This window comes from Geospiza fortis, unplaced genomic scaffold, assembly GCF_000277835.1.
Source record: "Geospiza fortis unplaced genomic scaffold, GeoFor_1.0 scaffold54, whole genome shotgun sequence".
In the NCBI taxonomy this organism is placed as follows: domain Eukaryota; kingdom Metazoa; phylum Chordata; class Aves; order Passeriformes; family Thraupidae; genus Geospiza; species Geospiza fortis.
In genome coordinates, this window is record NW_005054301.1 from 14,620,018 (window position 1) to 14,636,903 (window position 16,886).

Here is a 16,886-nt window from a genome sequence, read left to right on the forward strand (position 1 = left end):
CTTTCACTTTCCACCTTCCTCTGCTAACAATAAAAATGTAGTGCAATAATGCATAATTTTGTTCCTTTCTTAATTCAAGCAAAAGTAATATTTATGTATTAGATTTAAAAGCTTTAATGCTAACTATCAACATGATACCCATATCACATAACATCTCATTTTCTATTTTTAGGTTGATTTTAAGTAAAGAATTACACACAGATGCATTTATAAATTATATTAAACAAATAAGTACCAAGGACTTTTAATTCCTCGGACATCAGCAATTCCTCCATTTAACTTTGCCACCAGCATTAATTCTGTCTTTATTACATTGACCCAAATGATTTTTTCTATGCTATCTCATTCAATTAACAGCATATTTTCTGAGATAAGACAAGTTTTATCTTGAAGGATGACACTCTCTTTAGGACCCTGCATTCAATATTACAGAACCTAACCATTACATAGGAGAACAGGTTTTTAATCTGAGCCTTTGCTAAAGAATTCTTAACTGGCTGTATTAATTACATAGTTGTGCATTAGTAGTAAATAACAAGATTTTAAGAGTTTTTAAAGGTTTGGTATTAATGAAAAATTGGAATTTTTACTCCATTCCCTCTCCTGTACTCCCTAACTGCTTGTTGCAATTAAATTGAATTTATTCAGTATCTTCAGAATGCTGAACAGCAATATACTAACAACAGTAATTATCAAAAAAAGCAGATGTGTGAGCTTCTTCTCAGACCACTACAAATAAATGACTGTATTCCCAGTTTTCACACATCAACCAAAGAAGCTAAAGAACAAAGAACACTGCTGACACAAATTGCTTTTTTATGTCACTCCAAGAAATCTTCATTATTGTTTAGAGGTACTTTTTTCTTCCTCCAAAAGAAAGTACTTTACTCCACTGCAGTTTCTTATCAATTTATTTCACTCTAGAGAACAGTAACAATATACCCTAAAATAAAGCACTCTCTAAATCAAAGATTTAGAATTAAGAAATAGGATGAATATATGAACACTACCTTCAATATTATTATTTGAGGCATTAAGAGAATCTAAAGAGTAAAATAAATGGGGAGGTAATACATATGTTGAAGTATAACTCATGAAAACTACAAATTAAAAGAGCTAAAACATATTTTGTTATATCCTCAGTTCAAAAGTACTATTCTTCAGAACAATTTAAAGACATTCTGCAGGCTAACTATTAGTTATTGAAGTTATTAAAAAGCTGAACCATGGAGACATGGCAGCTCAGGACAGGTCTCTTGCTTAAGAAGTTTTGAATTACTACATCTACTTTGCTCCCCAGACTCTGTTAGATACACATTTCTGAGATCCATATTATGTGCCTTGACTCCAGCATTGTTTTCTGTGCAACACAAGATTCAGAGAAGTTAATACACGTTTCATGATACTGTGATTAAAACCTGACAGCTTAGGCCCAAGTTTACAATGTTCATGTGAAACAGAACTTCAGAAATTGATTCTTGCACAAAGAAACAAATCTCTGTTCTTTGTTTCTTTACTGTAGCTAACTTCTAACTTACCCTTCCAAGCTGTGACTGAAAAATCCAATTATTTAGATTTGAGAGATTGCAGAATTTCCAAGGTACTACAAAAACCGCCATAATGCATTGTTTGCAGCTTTTTACTGAATGGTATTCCAACACAATGGCACATCAAGAGTTTCTAAAATAATTTTAGGTAACTGTTTTTAGTGTAACAACCCTGTACTATTAGTGTATGGCTGAATAACCCCAGCATCTAGTACAGATCGTCCCTCCACCTTCTCCTGTATTATCTCTTCTAAACAGAGGAAAACAACTGGTTGTTATTTTCAACGAGAGCAACACTTGCTATTCATGCACACATTTCTACAGTGCTGATCACAAATCTCTATTGAAACAAACAAGAGCAAGCAGCTGCCTGTTTGTTATGTTTTGTCATACCAGCAACTTCTTTTGTTTCCTTGAAAGCAACCCAATAACCAAGATCAGCAAGAATAAGCTCAATGTTACTTGATGCGGCACATACTCAGACCCATCTTTTGACCAGAAGGCCATAAATGCATTAGCCAGCATCCCTCTCTTACTCCCCATCTCTCACAGCTCTGTGCAGCCTGCATGCTATGAGGCTGCACCCATGGAGAATTTCAACACTCTGAAATACATACTGAGGCAGACAGGAATGGTATTCCAGGGTGGAGTTTCATCCTCAAGGACAACAGCCAGAAAAGTAGTCATGTCTCCAAATACAAAACTAAAAAGCTCTACAGACTGAAAAAGGCTTACCTGCTGAGCTAAGCAAAACACTGAAGTCTGTTCCTCTCTGTGACTCCCCAGCTTCATTCTGTCCCTCTTTTTCTGTATCCTCATAGCGGCTCCAGTTAGAAAATACCTTTCTTCTTGAATAGCATTTCACTTCTTCCTTCTCTTCTTCATGTGGTGATTCAGTATCATCATCCTCCTCTACCTGTGACATTCAAATGGACAGTTAAGCCATTGCAACTTAACAGCATTTTGTTCTGTACTTCAACAATCATTCATGCAAACAATACCAAAATACCACAGAAATGAAACCCAGAAAGACAAATCTATCTGGATCCTCACATACATTTCAGCTGGTGCTATCTTTGTGAACTGTATGTAATTCATCAAGAATGTAACTAAAACGGGATCAAGCAGTGACACTGATACAAGTTCCACTACTTTCCCTTCTATTCTGAAAATTCAAAATAGCCTTCTTCTTAAAACTGAGAGCAATGGATAGGGAATGGAACTAAGAGTTGAAACCAAGGGTCTCTGTCTCCGTCCAAGTGTTGCAGTGATACAGGTTTTAACTGAAAAAAACAATGTTTGTACAGTGGAATAGGAAAAGATACATTCTGCAGAAAAACATTTTTAAAATGGTGATTTATTTAAGAATTTCCATAATAACCAACTATAGAGTCAAGTAATATGGAAAAATTAATAAAATTTAACTTCTTTCATACAAGATATTTTATGGAAACAGACATGAAAAAATTAATACACTGCTAGAAGTCAACCTACTAATCTTAACCTCTTAAAAAGTCCTAGGGTCAAAAGGCGAATTTATTGCAGAGTCAATTTAAGATAAAAGCAAAATAGGCATTTGCCACAAGTACTCAACAGCTGTGGAAAACTCTCCCCTGTCTTGAATTCTCTATATATGTAGCTCACCCAGAGATTGGGTTTTAGCTGAAATGACTGTTGCTTCACAAAAAGAAAGATTTGCTTCCTGGAGGGAGGAGCACTGAACAGGCAAGAGATTAAATGTCACAACTACACAAATGCATTCTCAGGTGTCAAACAGATGACAAAAAAGAAAATATTCTATGCATTCTCACTTGTTCTGTGCAATTTTCAGGTAAATTCTCTTTTCTTTGTATTCATCAGATAAATACACTAAAATGGTTGTTGTAGGTAAACAGTTGGTTATATGAGCAAGTGGATGAAGTGACAATTACATTACTGGAAACTGAGGCAGAGCTATAATTTCCATACAACAAAGGCCAAAGTTTTCTCTTAACCAGACTAAATTCTTTTTCACTTTCTGCTATTAGCTGTATATGCTATACAGTGCACCTCAAGAAAATTTCCCTTCTTAGAAGTGAAATAGTTAACTTCAAGAAATAAATCACAAATTCTCAGGAGTATTAACAGCAGCTGTGCAACCTGGTTCCGCAAGTACTGTCCTGAAGCTTACTGTTTAAAGCAAGTAAACTTCAAATAAAAACCTGCTTCCATTTCCAATAAATATTTAATGGAAAATCTTACACGATACACCACCAAGCTACAAAACAAAACTGCAAATGATCACAATTGAATAGTCAACATTCAATTAATTTAAAGATGTGTTAAAATTTTCAAATATATTAAAAACTTGTCAGTGAAACTTCCGAAAATAGTTTGCTTCTAACCATCCCACAAGACAGCTACCAAGTAACAACCCCAGAAACTCAGAAACATACACCTTAATCACCTTCTCTTAGCTGCCTATTCTGCTACACCATATGCTACTAACATCGTCACCCCACCTTACTGAAAATGAGTCGGAATCAGTACGGAGCAAACATCTGTCCTATGTGTAATGAAATAAACTACCCTCTTGCCACATTGTCAAATCACAAAAGATACAATCTGAAACAAATTCTAGAAGCCAACTCAGAGATAAGCTTTAAAAAGTATTACTCAGATAAGGAGAAAAATACAAGCCTTTAAATAGTATTAAGCTATCTACGTTATTGCTCAGTGCTCTAACGCAACATGATACCACAGGAGGTATAGCATCTATCTGCTGTGCCTCAGTTCCAGACAGTAATGCATCACCATTTGCACATTTCATTGAAATGTTCAAACTGTGCAAAGAATGCAAAAACCATCTGAACAAAACCAGGAAACCTTCAGACTATTTTGCATATCAGAAGAATGAAAAAAAATATGTGCAATATTCCACCTAAACACTAAAGCACTCAAACAACAGTGAAAGGGCCAAGCTTCCCTGCAGAGGAATTTGCACAATTTGCGGTCTTCTGCCAAACAATGCCTTTTTATCCTTTATGAGAGCCTGTGACTGCACTTTTCTCCTAAAGGAAAGCTAAGGGCATAGCACAAATGACCAGAATCTGCAGTCTAATAGAGAAAAAAAACCCAAAACTTTAGTACACTAATTTTACATACAGGGTGGCTTTTTGTTTGACTTTTCTTACAGATGAGAACACATTGATGCACGTGGCTCAGGAATGAAGGTGTTTAAATGAAGTAAACATTGCTCTGAACAAGTAATTTCCCCTGAGGTCATCCTTCTGCACTTCCCTGGAACCCAGACTGGTTTGGATCAAAGCACACAATGGAGAAAGTGCAACAGTGACCTCTTGCATCCCACTTCAATTACTCAACCACTATTCACTGTAAGTGAAGTCCTAGCATGTTAAGTACATGAGTCCAAGCACTCAACAAGAATTGTTTGGCTCACAGCCCTTTTAAAAAACAAAACTCAAAGTGCATTAAAAGTCAGGGCTTCCATCAAGACTTTCTAAAACTGTACTTATTATCCTTAGGAAGCCACAGGAGCTAGAGCTTATAGCCTTCTTCCTGCTCAATTCTGGTTACACTGCAGGAAAAAAATTAGAACTCTTCATCTTCGTCAGTACTTAGAATACTGTACTTATTCTACAGTAACAGAAACATCAGACATTCAGCTTACCTTTCTTTGGATCAGCTGCTGTTCCCTATCATGTAGGTATCCTGCGTTATTAGATTTCCATTCTTATTTATTTTGCAGCATTCCTCCCAGTTCTCTTCCCAATATGTCACTTTACAGTATGTAAACTTCATTTGAGCTCTTCTGTTAATCCCTTAGAAAGAGCATAGCTATTTGACTTCTTCACTTCCTTCCCAAATTATCTTCAGAAACTCTTAAAAATTATATTGATCAAGTGCTACTTTCCCCCTTTGCTACTTAACTCTGTATTACTGTTTTGAATTACAGCTACAACATATTCACATTTCCTTAATCTTTTCCATTCTTTATTAGGGACACTCGCCTACAATACCCCAGACATCATATATATCCACTCAGAGTCACAATAAATAGTCAGTGCCATACAGGGACCCCTGCATATTCATGGACACCCATAACCATATTTGCTGCTCTCACAACAAGCAACAGTACACACCAATTCCTTAAATAAACTTCTGTCTTGATTCCCTCTTCCCTTCATGGAAACTGCTGTACAGCTGTGGTCAAGTGCAACAACATTCAAGCTTACCTAGATGTCTCAATCCCATTTTCTCTTCTCATCAGGGTAAAATGCTAGCAAGAAAAAAATAAAATTATTCTCTGGGTTGAATCTGATCTAGATTATGAGCTGCATCATGAATGAGCACATATCTTTTTTTCTTATTTATTTTTAAAATACTAAGGTGTATATGCAGAGACAATCTTTTGGTCCTCATCCTAACTTTGGCAGCATCTGTTAAGGCCAAATTTTCACAGAAGGGACTTTTAAGTCAAAGGGTCAAAAAACCATTTATAATTAAGCACCAAAGCCATTCACGATCTCTACACCTTAAATTGTTTCACAGAATAGAAGTCTGTATATGGAGACTTGTATGCATGTAAATTAGTAAGGCAGTTTGGCTGATATTGACTTCTTAGTGGTTCCTCTGGGCAGACAAAAGTGGAAATGTTAAAGACTGTTACTCTTTAATGTTAGAGACACTGACTCTTTAATTACTTAAATTGCTCTTGGAAAGACATACTTGCTTTAAATTTCATGGTTCAAAGTTTTTGGTAGTGTAACCAAACAGGAGCAATGGGATTACACCAGGAATTATCTTAGTACATTACAGATACAACACAACCTCAAAAAGAACTCCTTTTTTAGCAACAGTGCTCATTACATGCACTTTATTTATATTTAAAACTAAAAAGGTACAGGAGAATTCCCTGACAGCTTAATTTATGTATTACTGTGATTGATAGGCTAATACCTCATGACAGTTATATATAGCATAAAAATCTTCAAAAGTTTTCTTACTTTATACATTTAACTAATTAAAACCCCTACATATGTATATCCCCCTTTTTGTAAGTAATTACTTGACAAAGGAATGCATCATCTGGTTTATTGTGGTGGAAAGTTAACAGACTCTCTAAATAATGAACTGTATGGTATACTAAAGAAAACCAGACTACATTCAGAACAATGGCAAATGGAAGCAGAACTTGCTGTTCAGCTCGACCAAAACCCCACCTCCTAAAATATTCTTTGTACTCTTTAAATTTTTAACATGATCAAGCACCAGGGCTACAAGGTGTCCTGCAACTTTCTCACAAATCACTATTAACATTTCCACAAGCTAAAGCCATATTCTGTACAAATCTTATGCCTCACTGAATTGAAATGAGAACTATTAGGAGCTAAATATCTCCCTTAGATTCACTGAGACAAGGAAAAAGAAAAAGCCCCACAGGCAAACAGCTTGGTTATTTTGTTTGTAACTACTGATCTAAATGGCAGACCACCTTCTCTTTCGAAGACCTAGAAAAGAATCCATAAATCCTGATGCTCTCTCTTCACTGCCCTCTCAGAAGCATCTCCATGACCTGCTAGTACATGATTAGCACATGGTCCTTTGTATGAGAGCCTTACAGGGGCAAAATGAACCAATCTAATACATGCTCAAATTTCATACTGCAGCTTTCAGAGACCCAGTTTGAAAACTGTTGACTTGTAGATAAATCAAACTTAATAAGCATGCACTGTAGGTTAGCAAGACTTTGTTCTCGGCAAAGCCTGCCAAGTAATTATTTATTTCAGAAAGTGCATATTTGAGGGTGCTGCTCATTACATAAAGGGTTTTCCGAACTACAAAGCCACTAGCTAAAATTTCACTCTACTGATTTAGATTCAAACTCCAAACTGAAGGATACTTGATGGGGTATGTTGTGAGAACAGTATCATCATAAATTCAGTACTCATTCTGCATTAACTGGAAAATTTGGTAGTGTATCGACAAGTTGCATTGACTGCAGAAGCAGCCCTTTGCCTCTTTTCCCCAAGGCTGTCCCATGCTGTGAACAAAAGTCTGTAGGAAGTTTGTCCAGCTGTTGTCTATAGATAATGCGACTTTTGATTTTCTAAACTTGCCACGCTAATACATTTCCACCAACAGAAATTCAACTCTATTTTTTCTCTAACTCAGTGGAAATGATTTTATGAAAGTTACTGGCAACTATGTAAACCTATCAAGCAATTTATACAAAATTATCAAATGGACCTGCATAAAACCTGGCAGCTCTTCTACCTTCAAATTGTCAGTAACTTTAAAAAGCTGGTTTTTTTGTCTTACAAATATCAGTCAAAAATATGAGTGCAAACATAAAATAGGAGCCTTTACCTTGACAGAAATAAAAGGTTTCAAGAGAGCCTTACAAAGTACATTGCCAGAAAGGTTACAGCATTTTCAGTAAGATTACAGATTATTCCTAAGTATAGGCTATACTTGGCAAAAACCAGAAGGTTTATATATTGCATGCATATGGATCCACATATGTGAATGTTGCATGTCTTATTCCAAAACCAAATTACACTTTGTATTCTGGAGTGGTAAAGGAAATCTTCTGGAGAAAGATAATTGTTTTTACCAAATCTGCTGTTCCTAAAAAGAAGTTTCCTAAGCTGCATTAGAGACTGACAATATCCTGAAACTGTTTCAATTCTTATGTGTTAATGTCACAGTATTATAGAGTAATCCAAACTGAAAGGGATTGCAAGAGGTCAACTTGTCCAATTGGCTACTCAAAAGAAGCTCAAAACTGAAATCAGACCATGTAGGTTGGGGCTTTGTCTACTCAGGGATTGAAAACCTCCAACAGTCTACTTAATCCTCAGTATTTCATTTTGCTGTTTTATTCCAGCACTTCTAAAATTGCAAAAGCAGTTGTATTAACAGCTTTAACAAGAACTTGTAAAGAACACATATGAGGAGTTCCGTAACATCAAGAAAGCAAAATTTATTGAGGGGAAATATTCACCTCAACATTTTAGTAAGTGATGTTTTAAAGGATATTGCTATTTTACTAGTTTTCGTGAGACAATGGGTAAGAGACCCTCTCTCAATAAACAGATCTGTTATAAATTTCTACATATTGAAAAGCTTTGTAGTTCTGCAACTGCATAAATGGTGAAGTAAAAGCACAACAAATTATGTAAAAAGCTCAGTCAAAGCATCCATCTGCAGAACAGAGTAAAATTTGATTTTAACTCACAGAGTTTATTTCATAAACTTGGAACAAAGTCTGCTCAAAAGAGCAAGGTTTGCAGGAAACCTTAGTTATATTGACAAGTCTAATGTTTATTTAACAACTCCTACATGCACACAGCTTTAGAACAAAGCCAACAAAAATCCAGCAACTGTACCAAGATCAAAAACAACAAGAAGAAGCTTCAGGGTTTCTCATGCAAGGAGAAGTACAGGACCAAGTTTCTCAACAGATCTATTTTTTGCCACAATGAAAATAGAAAAAAATAAACAAACAACCCCTGAAAAAAAACTTTCAAAAAATTTCTGCTCTTCTATATTACACATGAAAGGAAACCTCCAGAGTTTACATTTTAATAACAAAAAACCAATCATCCATCTTTAAATTCAAAAAATATTTGATAAGAGATAGTTACAAGTTAAAGTTCAGGGCTTTTTAAAATGCACCTATGTTGTAAAAAAGAAAGCACATAGGAATAAAACATTCTTTATCTATGTATTTCAAAACATAGAAATAGCTTAGTGATATTTACCCACACTGTTCTATTTTCAATTGTCATAACAATAAAGAAGAAAAAATTCTGCAAGACACCAAACAGAACAGGATTGTTTGAAATGGTATCCCTAAACTGATGGAAACTTAATCAATAGTTTCCTTCTCTCTTCTACTTCTAACCTTCTGCCAGCCTCAGTTCCTTTGTCAGTTCACAGCAGACAGACAAGCACAAATAATGGTTAGATAGGCTGGAAGCATGCCATGAAACATGGGAACTGGGAAGCAGGTCCTTCCTTCATATCTGGCAGCAATTATCTGCTAGATTCTCTAAGTGTACTCATAAGCCATATCCTTGGTTTTAATTTCCTGCAAAATTAAACTCCTTTTTCTAAAATAAATTTTGTTTTCTCTTCCCATTAAAGACTTACAGATTCTCCACTACTAGTCCTACTCACATAATACATGTGGACACAGAGGCGTCCTTTGTCAAAGTCATAGTTTTAGAAAAATCCTTTGCTAAAAATATTTATGTCGCTCGATAAAATTTTTAATGTAAACTTCAGAACATTTGCCATTCGTGACTACTTCTAGACCCCTTTTTCAGTTAATGTTTTAAAGCAGTCATTCAGATATTTAAGGCATCATTTTACAGGTTCTATATACAAGTACTAGTGTTTGGTTCACAGTGGGAAATTCTATCCTGATTTTAAATTAAAGCTGCCAACATCTGTCACTTTTTCAGATCAACCATCACACAATAATGGCTTATTCCAAACATATAAATATTTACATAATGAAAACTAAAGCTGCAACAGGAGACACTCTACCAACTTGAAACCCCATAAAGGTCCTGTATAAAAAATTCCAGGCAACAGCATTTTGTTTTCCTCCCCTTTCACTATATCTGCAATATTGTCAGTAGCATAGCTGCTACATTTTTCACCTTTCATTACTAATGTATTACCATTTCATAAATATAAATTCACATGCTACTAAAAAACCTCACATCTCTATTACCCTTCTATCAACAAACCAGCAGACCCAGCCATTATGCATTTTGTAAATTGAATTCCATTATTACATTTACAGCATGGCATGTTCAAGCACGAAAACTTGAGTTACAAATAGCCTGATTTGACAATATTTTCAGTAAGGGGAATAAAAAAGAGGTACTTTTTAGGACCAACAGCGAGTCACACAGTAAATCAATGAAAAGTTATTAAAAAGATACTAAGGATAAAAAGCAGTTTGTCTGATGTGCAAACAAAATACATAATTATGACCCAGAATGCAAAAATCCCATATGAAGAAACAAACAAGCAGGATAGCTATACTGAATTTGATTAATTATAAAAATAATTGAGTCATGCTAAAAAAATAACCATGTACTACAGCAATGCTACATCAAAAAAGATGCTATCCACGACTCACAGACTTTTAAACAGCATTTCCGAGACCAACACTACAATGAATTTCTTTCTTTATATAGTGGAAAACCAGAAAAGATGCAGAGAATACTAACTCCCCACTTGACAGACATGAAAATCTTTCTTCTTCCTTGTGTCTTAAATTACATGAGAAATGTATAGGCTAATCCATTTGCTTAGGTATCTGCAAACCAGCCAGCTCAGTCATACAGGGAAAGGGGAAATTAGTGAAATAGTAATTCATCAAGCTTATGAATTTAAGAGATTGTAATCCCTGCCTCAAAGTCAAGGCAGGATCTCCCTGACAGAATACTCCAGTGGTGAAAAAAATCAGCTACTTACACCCTCCATTATCAATTTGCCTCGCACAAGCCAGTAGCACCTTTCCTAGATTAAACTCCGCTGCAAAAGAATTGATCAGCTGGAGTTCTCTCAGGCACTGTGCAAGGTGTTGTCCCATAATGTAGCAAATTATGGTCAAACGTCTGATTTGCCTGGGTTTGCCCTTGAAAGTGATAGACTTGTGTTGAATCTACACGCAATGTAATTTAAAATACAGCTGTATTATGCACAATGCATCTCTACCATGCTGCCCCAAAACAAAAGGCAGCTACACACCACACACCCCATTTTCAAGCCCTTTCAATAGGATAACTCAAAGATGGTAAAGGCAGTAGTATCCCAGAGCATGTTCTCCAACTCCCATACCACAGTCTGAGAATTAATGATAAGTGTGTTTGAGGACTGTGTCTATACATCAATGATAAAAGGTGTAGAGACATCACACTGTCTTGACTCAGGTAAGTCAGAAGCAGGATTATTTATCATCAGTGTGTGGCATGCACTTGGTCTCAAAGCTGTGCATTTTGGACAGAAACAACATTTTCTCCAGCAAAAATAGTTCTGCTTGTCCTGCAATGAACTGAGAATAGATGGGGACTGAGGCAAAAGAGAGGGGAGTGCCAAAACAAAGCAAAGAGATGTGTGAATAAATACAATCCATGTTTCTTCAGCTATTGTGCAACAACAGCATTTTATCCAGAAAGTGGAAATAAATTCTTTTCTGCACAAATGCATCCCAAGTTGCACTTCCCACTTCCCATGAGAATACAGTGGTTTTACACACTGGAGTGGGAGATCTAGCCTCTTTCCTCAGACAGATCTACTCTACCTTATACAGCACTTGGACACTCCCAATAGGAGAACTCAAGAAGCTGCTGGCCTATGTGTCCTGCAGATGCACAATCACCACACACATTAAAAAAAAAAAAAAAAAAAAAAAAGAACAAGAATGTAACACTTAATGTCAGTCTTTCATTCCTACTCTCTTCATGGCAATACCCTCATGTTTGTACATAAAGTACAAAGGATCTGAAAAAAATTGAAGGAAATTGAAGGAATTGAGGAAAATTCAGATTAAAAATTATTTCAAGTTCATTGGCAGGTCACTTATCTAAGAAGTGAACAAAAGCTTCACTGCACTTTGTATTTGAAACTGGGAAGAAAAACAGATCGCAGATTGAACTTTTTTCCACATCCTCAAATCCTTCGCCTCAGTAGGCACTGCAGACTGAAACTTTTTCATCGTGTACTCTCTGTATCCAACATGGGCTCTGTATACCCTGCCTGCCTTTTTAGCAGAGAAAGTCAGTGCTAATGGCTCTGTAACATTACCCACAACTGTTTCTAACGTAAACTGACACACACAAGGATGATTTTGTCATATATTTTGAAAGAGCTGAAAATAATACATTACCTTATTAAGAGAGGTTTTTTTCTCCATCATAACCAGTACTTTCTGGGGTTAACAAACAATACAATAATGCAAGAAAATAAACAAATACTGATAAGGTCATCAGTCTGTTTTGCTGTCTCACAGAAAATAATTAAACTACTTTTCATTATACTTCCTCCTTCAGGGTTTCATGTAATTTAAATAAGATTTTTTTCTCCTTTCAATTATTCAACAGAAAACAAGCATTTGTAACAGTCATTTAATTGCAATTCCTGGCAGACAGCTTAAACAAGTCAGTATAGATATTTGCAAATCATTTTGTTTTAATGCAAGATGTTTTCCAAACTACACCTGATAAAATGCAAAGACAAAACAAAAATCTTCATATTTAATCTTTTGTGTATTGCACTTTCTGATTTGTCATCAGTATTAATAAGATCAAATTGTATTGTTAAACATTCAATCTATTCCATCATTACAGTGACACACACCAGAGTAAGCTAAAAATTATTTCTGTAAAAGTATTAATGGAGAAGAGGTGACACGTTGTATGTTCACGATCTTTTCATATTGATATAGTGACCTATTGATGAATTTGTAGTGAGCCTTCAGTGATTCTTCAGTGTTGCCTCTCAGAAACAAATTCAAGTGTCTACTATAAACAATCTTTTTAAACTTGAGGAAAAAAGGAAAAAGCTAAAGGTTTTTGGGGTTTTTTTCCCCTTTAGACTGAGGAAGGAAGAGCCTTGACTCAAAGGTTCTTTCTTGAAAAGAAAAAAAAATATCCCTACAAAGAGTAATCCTCTTCACTAGTTTGCTCTATTGGTGACCTTTAGAGAGATCTACCAAAGCTGAAGAGAAGCTTAATTAGCAGAAAGGGCAGCTGAGAGAACAGGTAGCATGAAGAAAAAGCTTCTAGTCTTTATTGTACAGGATGAGAATTTTTGAAAGAGGGATGAAATACTAAGATTGGTTCATAAATGTTGGATACTGGAACTCAGCACTCTGAGTTAGCTAAAGATAGAATTAGCCAAGAGAGATATCTGATTCTGAAATCAATGTTTTGCCTAACAGGAATGATGCTCCAGTTAAAGGCAAAAAACATTTCATCACATACACAAGAAAGAGACTTGTTCTTGACATTTCCACATCAAATTGCTGCTGCTTCAACAGTCACAATGTATGGTTCTAAAACTTTCTTAACAACTTCAACAGCAAAAAATATTTCTCTCTCCTTGATTTTTAGAATCTGTTATGTGTAATTCAAACAGATTGGTTATACCAGGTTATAGTCACATGACTAAAGATTCCTCTCTGAAAAGCATCACTGCAGTTGCAGAATACCAGTATGAAAACTAGAAGAAAGAAGTCTAGATCCTGAAAAGTTCTTATGTCCAAACCTATTTACAGTTGAAGAAAAGAACATGACTCATATCTAGTAACATCTGTAAAAAGCCTAACATTAAACAAGGCTCCAACAATTCTACACAAACAGAATAAAACTTACCAAGCAGTAGTGGAAAACTCCACTTATGTGTATTGCATCTCCATGTTTATTTTGTCACTATCAGCCTCTTGAGATGCTCAGTGTTGCAATGTTGTTTCACATTTGAACAATCATTATGAAACTGTTTCATAACTATACCAGAGTGGTATAATACCACGGAAGTTTTCAAATATCTGTCATGGCATTCACTCAAAAAGCAACCTTTGTTATTTTTATATCAAATCTGAATCCAACTTACTGCAGACATTTTAGAAATCACCACTCAAACCTCTGATATCCCTTCCTCATTCACGTCCAACCTTTTGTGGAAGAGGGTGGAGGGAGAAATCCTGTGAAAGATATTTTTCTAAATAGCCTTAAAGAATATGCTTCCCTAAATCCAACATGCACCTTGAGATAGTAGTGAAGAATCCCTGCCCACGGTCCTCAATGCTACAGCACCACACTTAAAACCCCAAGATGTTAAAAACTGATTTTATTTTGCTATTGATCTGGAGCATAATTCTGAACAATAAGAGTTACCACACAATGATGCTCCTAGACCATGAAGTTAACACTGCTGAGAAGAAACTTTAAAAGTAATTTAGAATTTTCTGAGAATGCAAACATATCCAAATTACCAACAAGGACGGGGCTGTACCTGCTGGGATGCACTACAAGGATATGATTTTATGTGCCCGTCATATCCTTACATGCTACAGTTCACACTGGTGAGCCCACTTAGGTGCACACAGAGCAGTAACTGCAGGAGAACTCTGCATCCAGTGCGCAGTGGTGAGATACAGACAGTGTTCAGCTTTTTGGACAACTGGTGGACAGCTTCAACTCTGGCTCCATCAGGAGTGAAACCACACCGAGTCCACTAATATTACACCCAAGCGTAACCTGCAAAGCAAATTTGCATCAAAACCCCATCCTGGACAGTAATTCAAACTAAGAGCCACACCAAAATCACTGCAGGAACCACTTTTTCTCATTAGCACAATTATTTTTTTTAATTTTGTCTCTAGAAAAACATTTTACTCTGAGGCAATAATCCTTTAACATCCTTGCTAACAATTTTGTTGAAGTGGAAGAAAAAGACATACTGAGGATGGGATCATTTGCACTTCTGTTGCTTCCATGAGCATGCCATCTTTTGTTACAAATTAAAAGGAACATAATACACTAGTGAAATCAGCAAAGCAGCATAATGTGAATAATGCAGTCTGAAACAGGACACCAAAGAAAAAAACTAAGAGAAAAAAAACAACAAACCAACAACCAAAACAAATCCAAAAAAACAACCAAGCCAGCAAAACCCCCTAGTTTGTACGGCAACCAGAAAAAACTCAAGGCCTCCCAACAGGTCAGTGAAAGAGCCTAGGAAGAACTGTAGTGCAGCATCACCACTCTGCTCCTAAAAGACAAAGACCCTGGCTATTTCAGGGTTAAGGAGAGAGACTGTACAGACTAATGTAGAATTATCCTCTGGGAAAAGAGAAACAGGAATAGAAACAGGACCTTAAGGCAAGGTTCTTACACGCTCCAGCAGATTTATGGTTTTACAGCAGTTTATTACAGTGTCCACCTGTAGAGAACTTGAAGACTTATTTTCAAAAATAAAACAAACAAACAAAACAGAAAACCGCAACCCTCCCCCAGACCCCCTACATACACATAATACAGAGGAACTGCATACATGAGAGAATAAATGGGAAATACATGGACCCCCCTCTATACCTTACCATAGAAAACTGAATCACACAGGCTTGAAATCCTGTGATTGTGAAAACCTGTAAGAAATATTCTGCTGTACTTTTGTAAAGTCTCTAAATCACCACTGAATCAATCATCAGCATTTGTTCAATTCTTTTTTTTAATACAGTGACACCTTCTGACTGCTACAAAACACTGTGCAGCACTATTAGACTGGCTGGAAACTCAAAACAGGGCTACTGAAACTACCCAGCTTCTTTTGTGAGGAAAACCAGCAGCAGCACGGCATGGCACAACTTTTTAAACAAATTCATCACTTTTACAAATTTGTTGACTTTTCAGCAAAAATACTTACTGTCTCTTACTTGATGTACCCAAACAAACTCCTGTATTGTGCTATCTGGGACCAAAAACTCATCCCAGTAGCACAAGATTTTTAGCTCAGAATTACAAAGTGTACTCTTCCTACAAATAACTTTTCTTCACAGCTGAGTTTCAAAGATCCAGGGGCAAGTCCTAATAACTCACACGTACGTGTGACTTTCACACGTTGTGCTATACGTTCAGAAAACATCACCCTGAGACGAGGAGAACATTCCAACCCCATGATGCGTACACATCCTCACTCCTCGCCAAGGAATTCCGGCCCAGCACGGGAGGTGCCAGCGCCAAGGGGCGGGCTGCCTGCACCACCTACTGGTACCTTCCAGCACCAGCCCATCGCCCCGGGTGGATGCATGCATGGATGCACACTTGGATGCACGCATTCTTAGCCTGCAGAGGTTCAGTTCTTCCCGAAATTCTAAAATCTTCAGTTAAATATGATGGGAAGTTCTTCTCCAATATTCAAATAATTACAGTTTTATATTTCCTCTGAATAAAATCCACACCAATTTACTGGATAATTAAATCTAAATAAGATTATGACTGAAAGCTGTGTTTCACACAATTAACCAAATATGCAGCCAGTAAAGTTACTTCTTTAAGCTAGAAAATATCTAGGACAACCGGTTACCAAAAAGCTACCAAATTACTACCCCAGAGATTTGAGAGTAGAAAAAAGGAACAAAAGCATTTAAGTAGGTGAGGACAGAAATGCACAGCCATCTAAAATATAAAAAAACCCCTCAAGCTCTTTCCAAAGGAAGTTACAGAAAAAGAGTCAGACATGAAGTTGCTCTGCAGCAATGATATTCATCTGCGTAATGGGATGCTTTCAATACAAATCTCTTGTTATATCAGC

General features: G+C 36.2%; 2 protein-coding genes across 2 annotated transcripts in view; one reads left to right on the forward strand and one right to left on the reverse strand.

Moving 5' to 3' along the window:
- AVEN (apoptosis and caspase activation inhibitor) overlaps positions 1–2,472 on the reverse strand; it is a 65,359-nt gene extending 62,887 nt beyond the window's left edge. Inside the window, exon 1 of the mRNA XM_014310795.2 lies at positions 2,283–2,472. Coding sequence (XP_014166270.1) covers positions 2,283–2,472 — 190 coding nt within the window. The remainder of the gene's footprint in view (positions 1–2,282) is intronic.
- CHRM5 (cholinergic receptor muscarinic 5) overlaps positions 1–16,886 on the forward strand; it is a 44,363-nt gene that overhangs the window by 15,495 nt on the left and 11,982 nt on the right. The window lies entirely within an intron of this gene.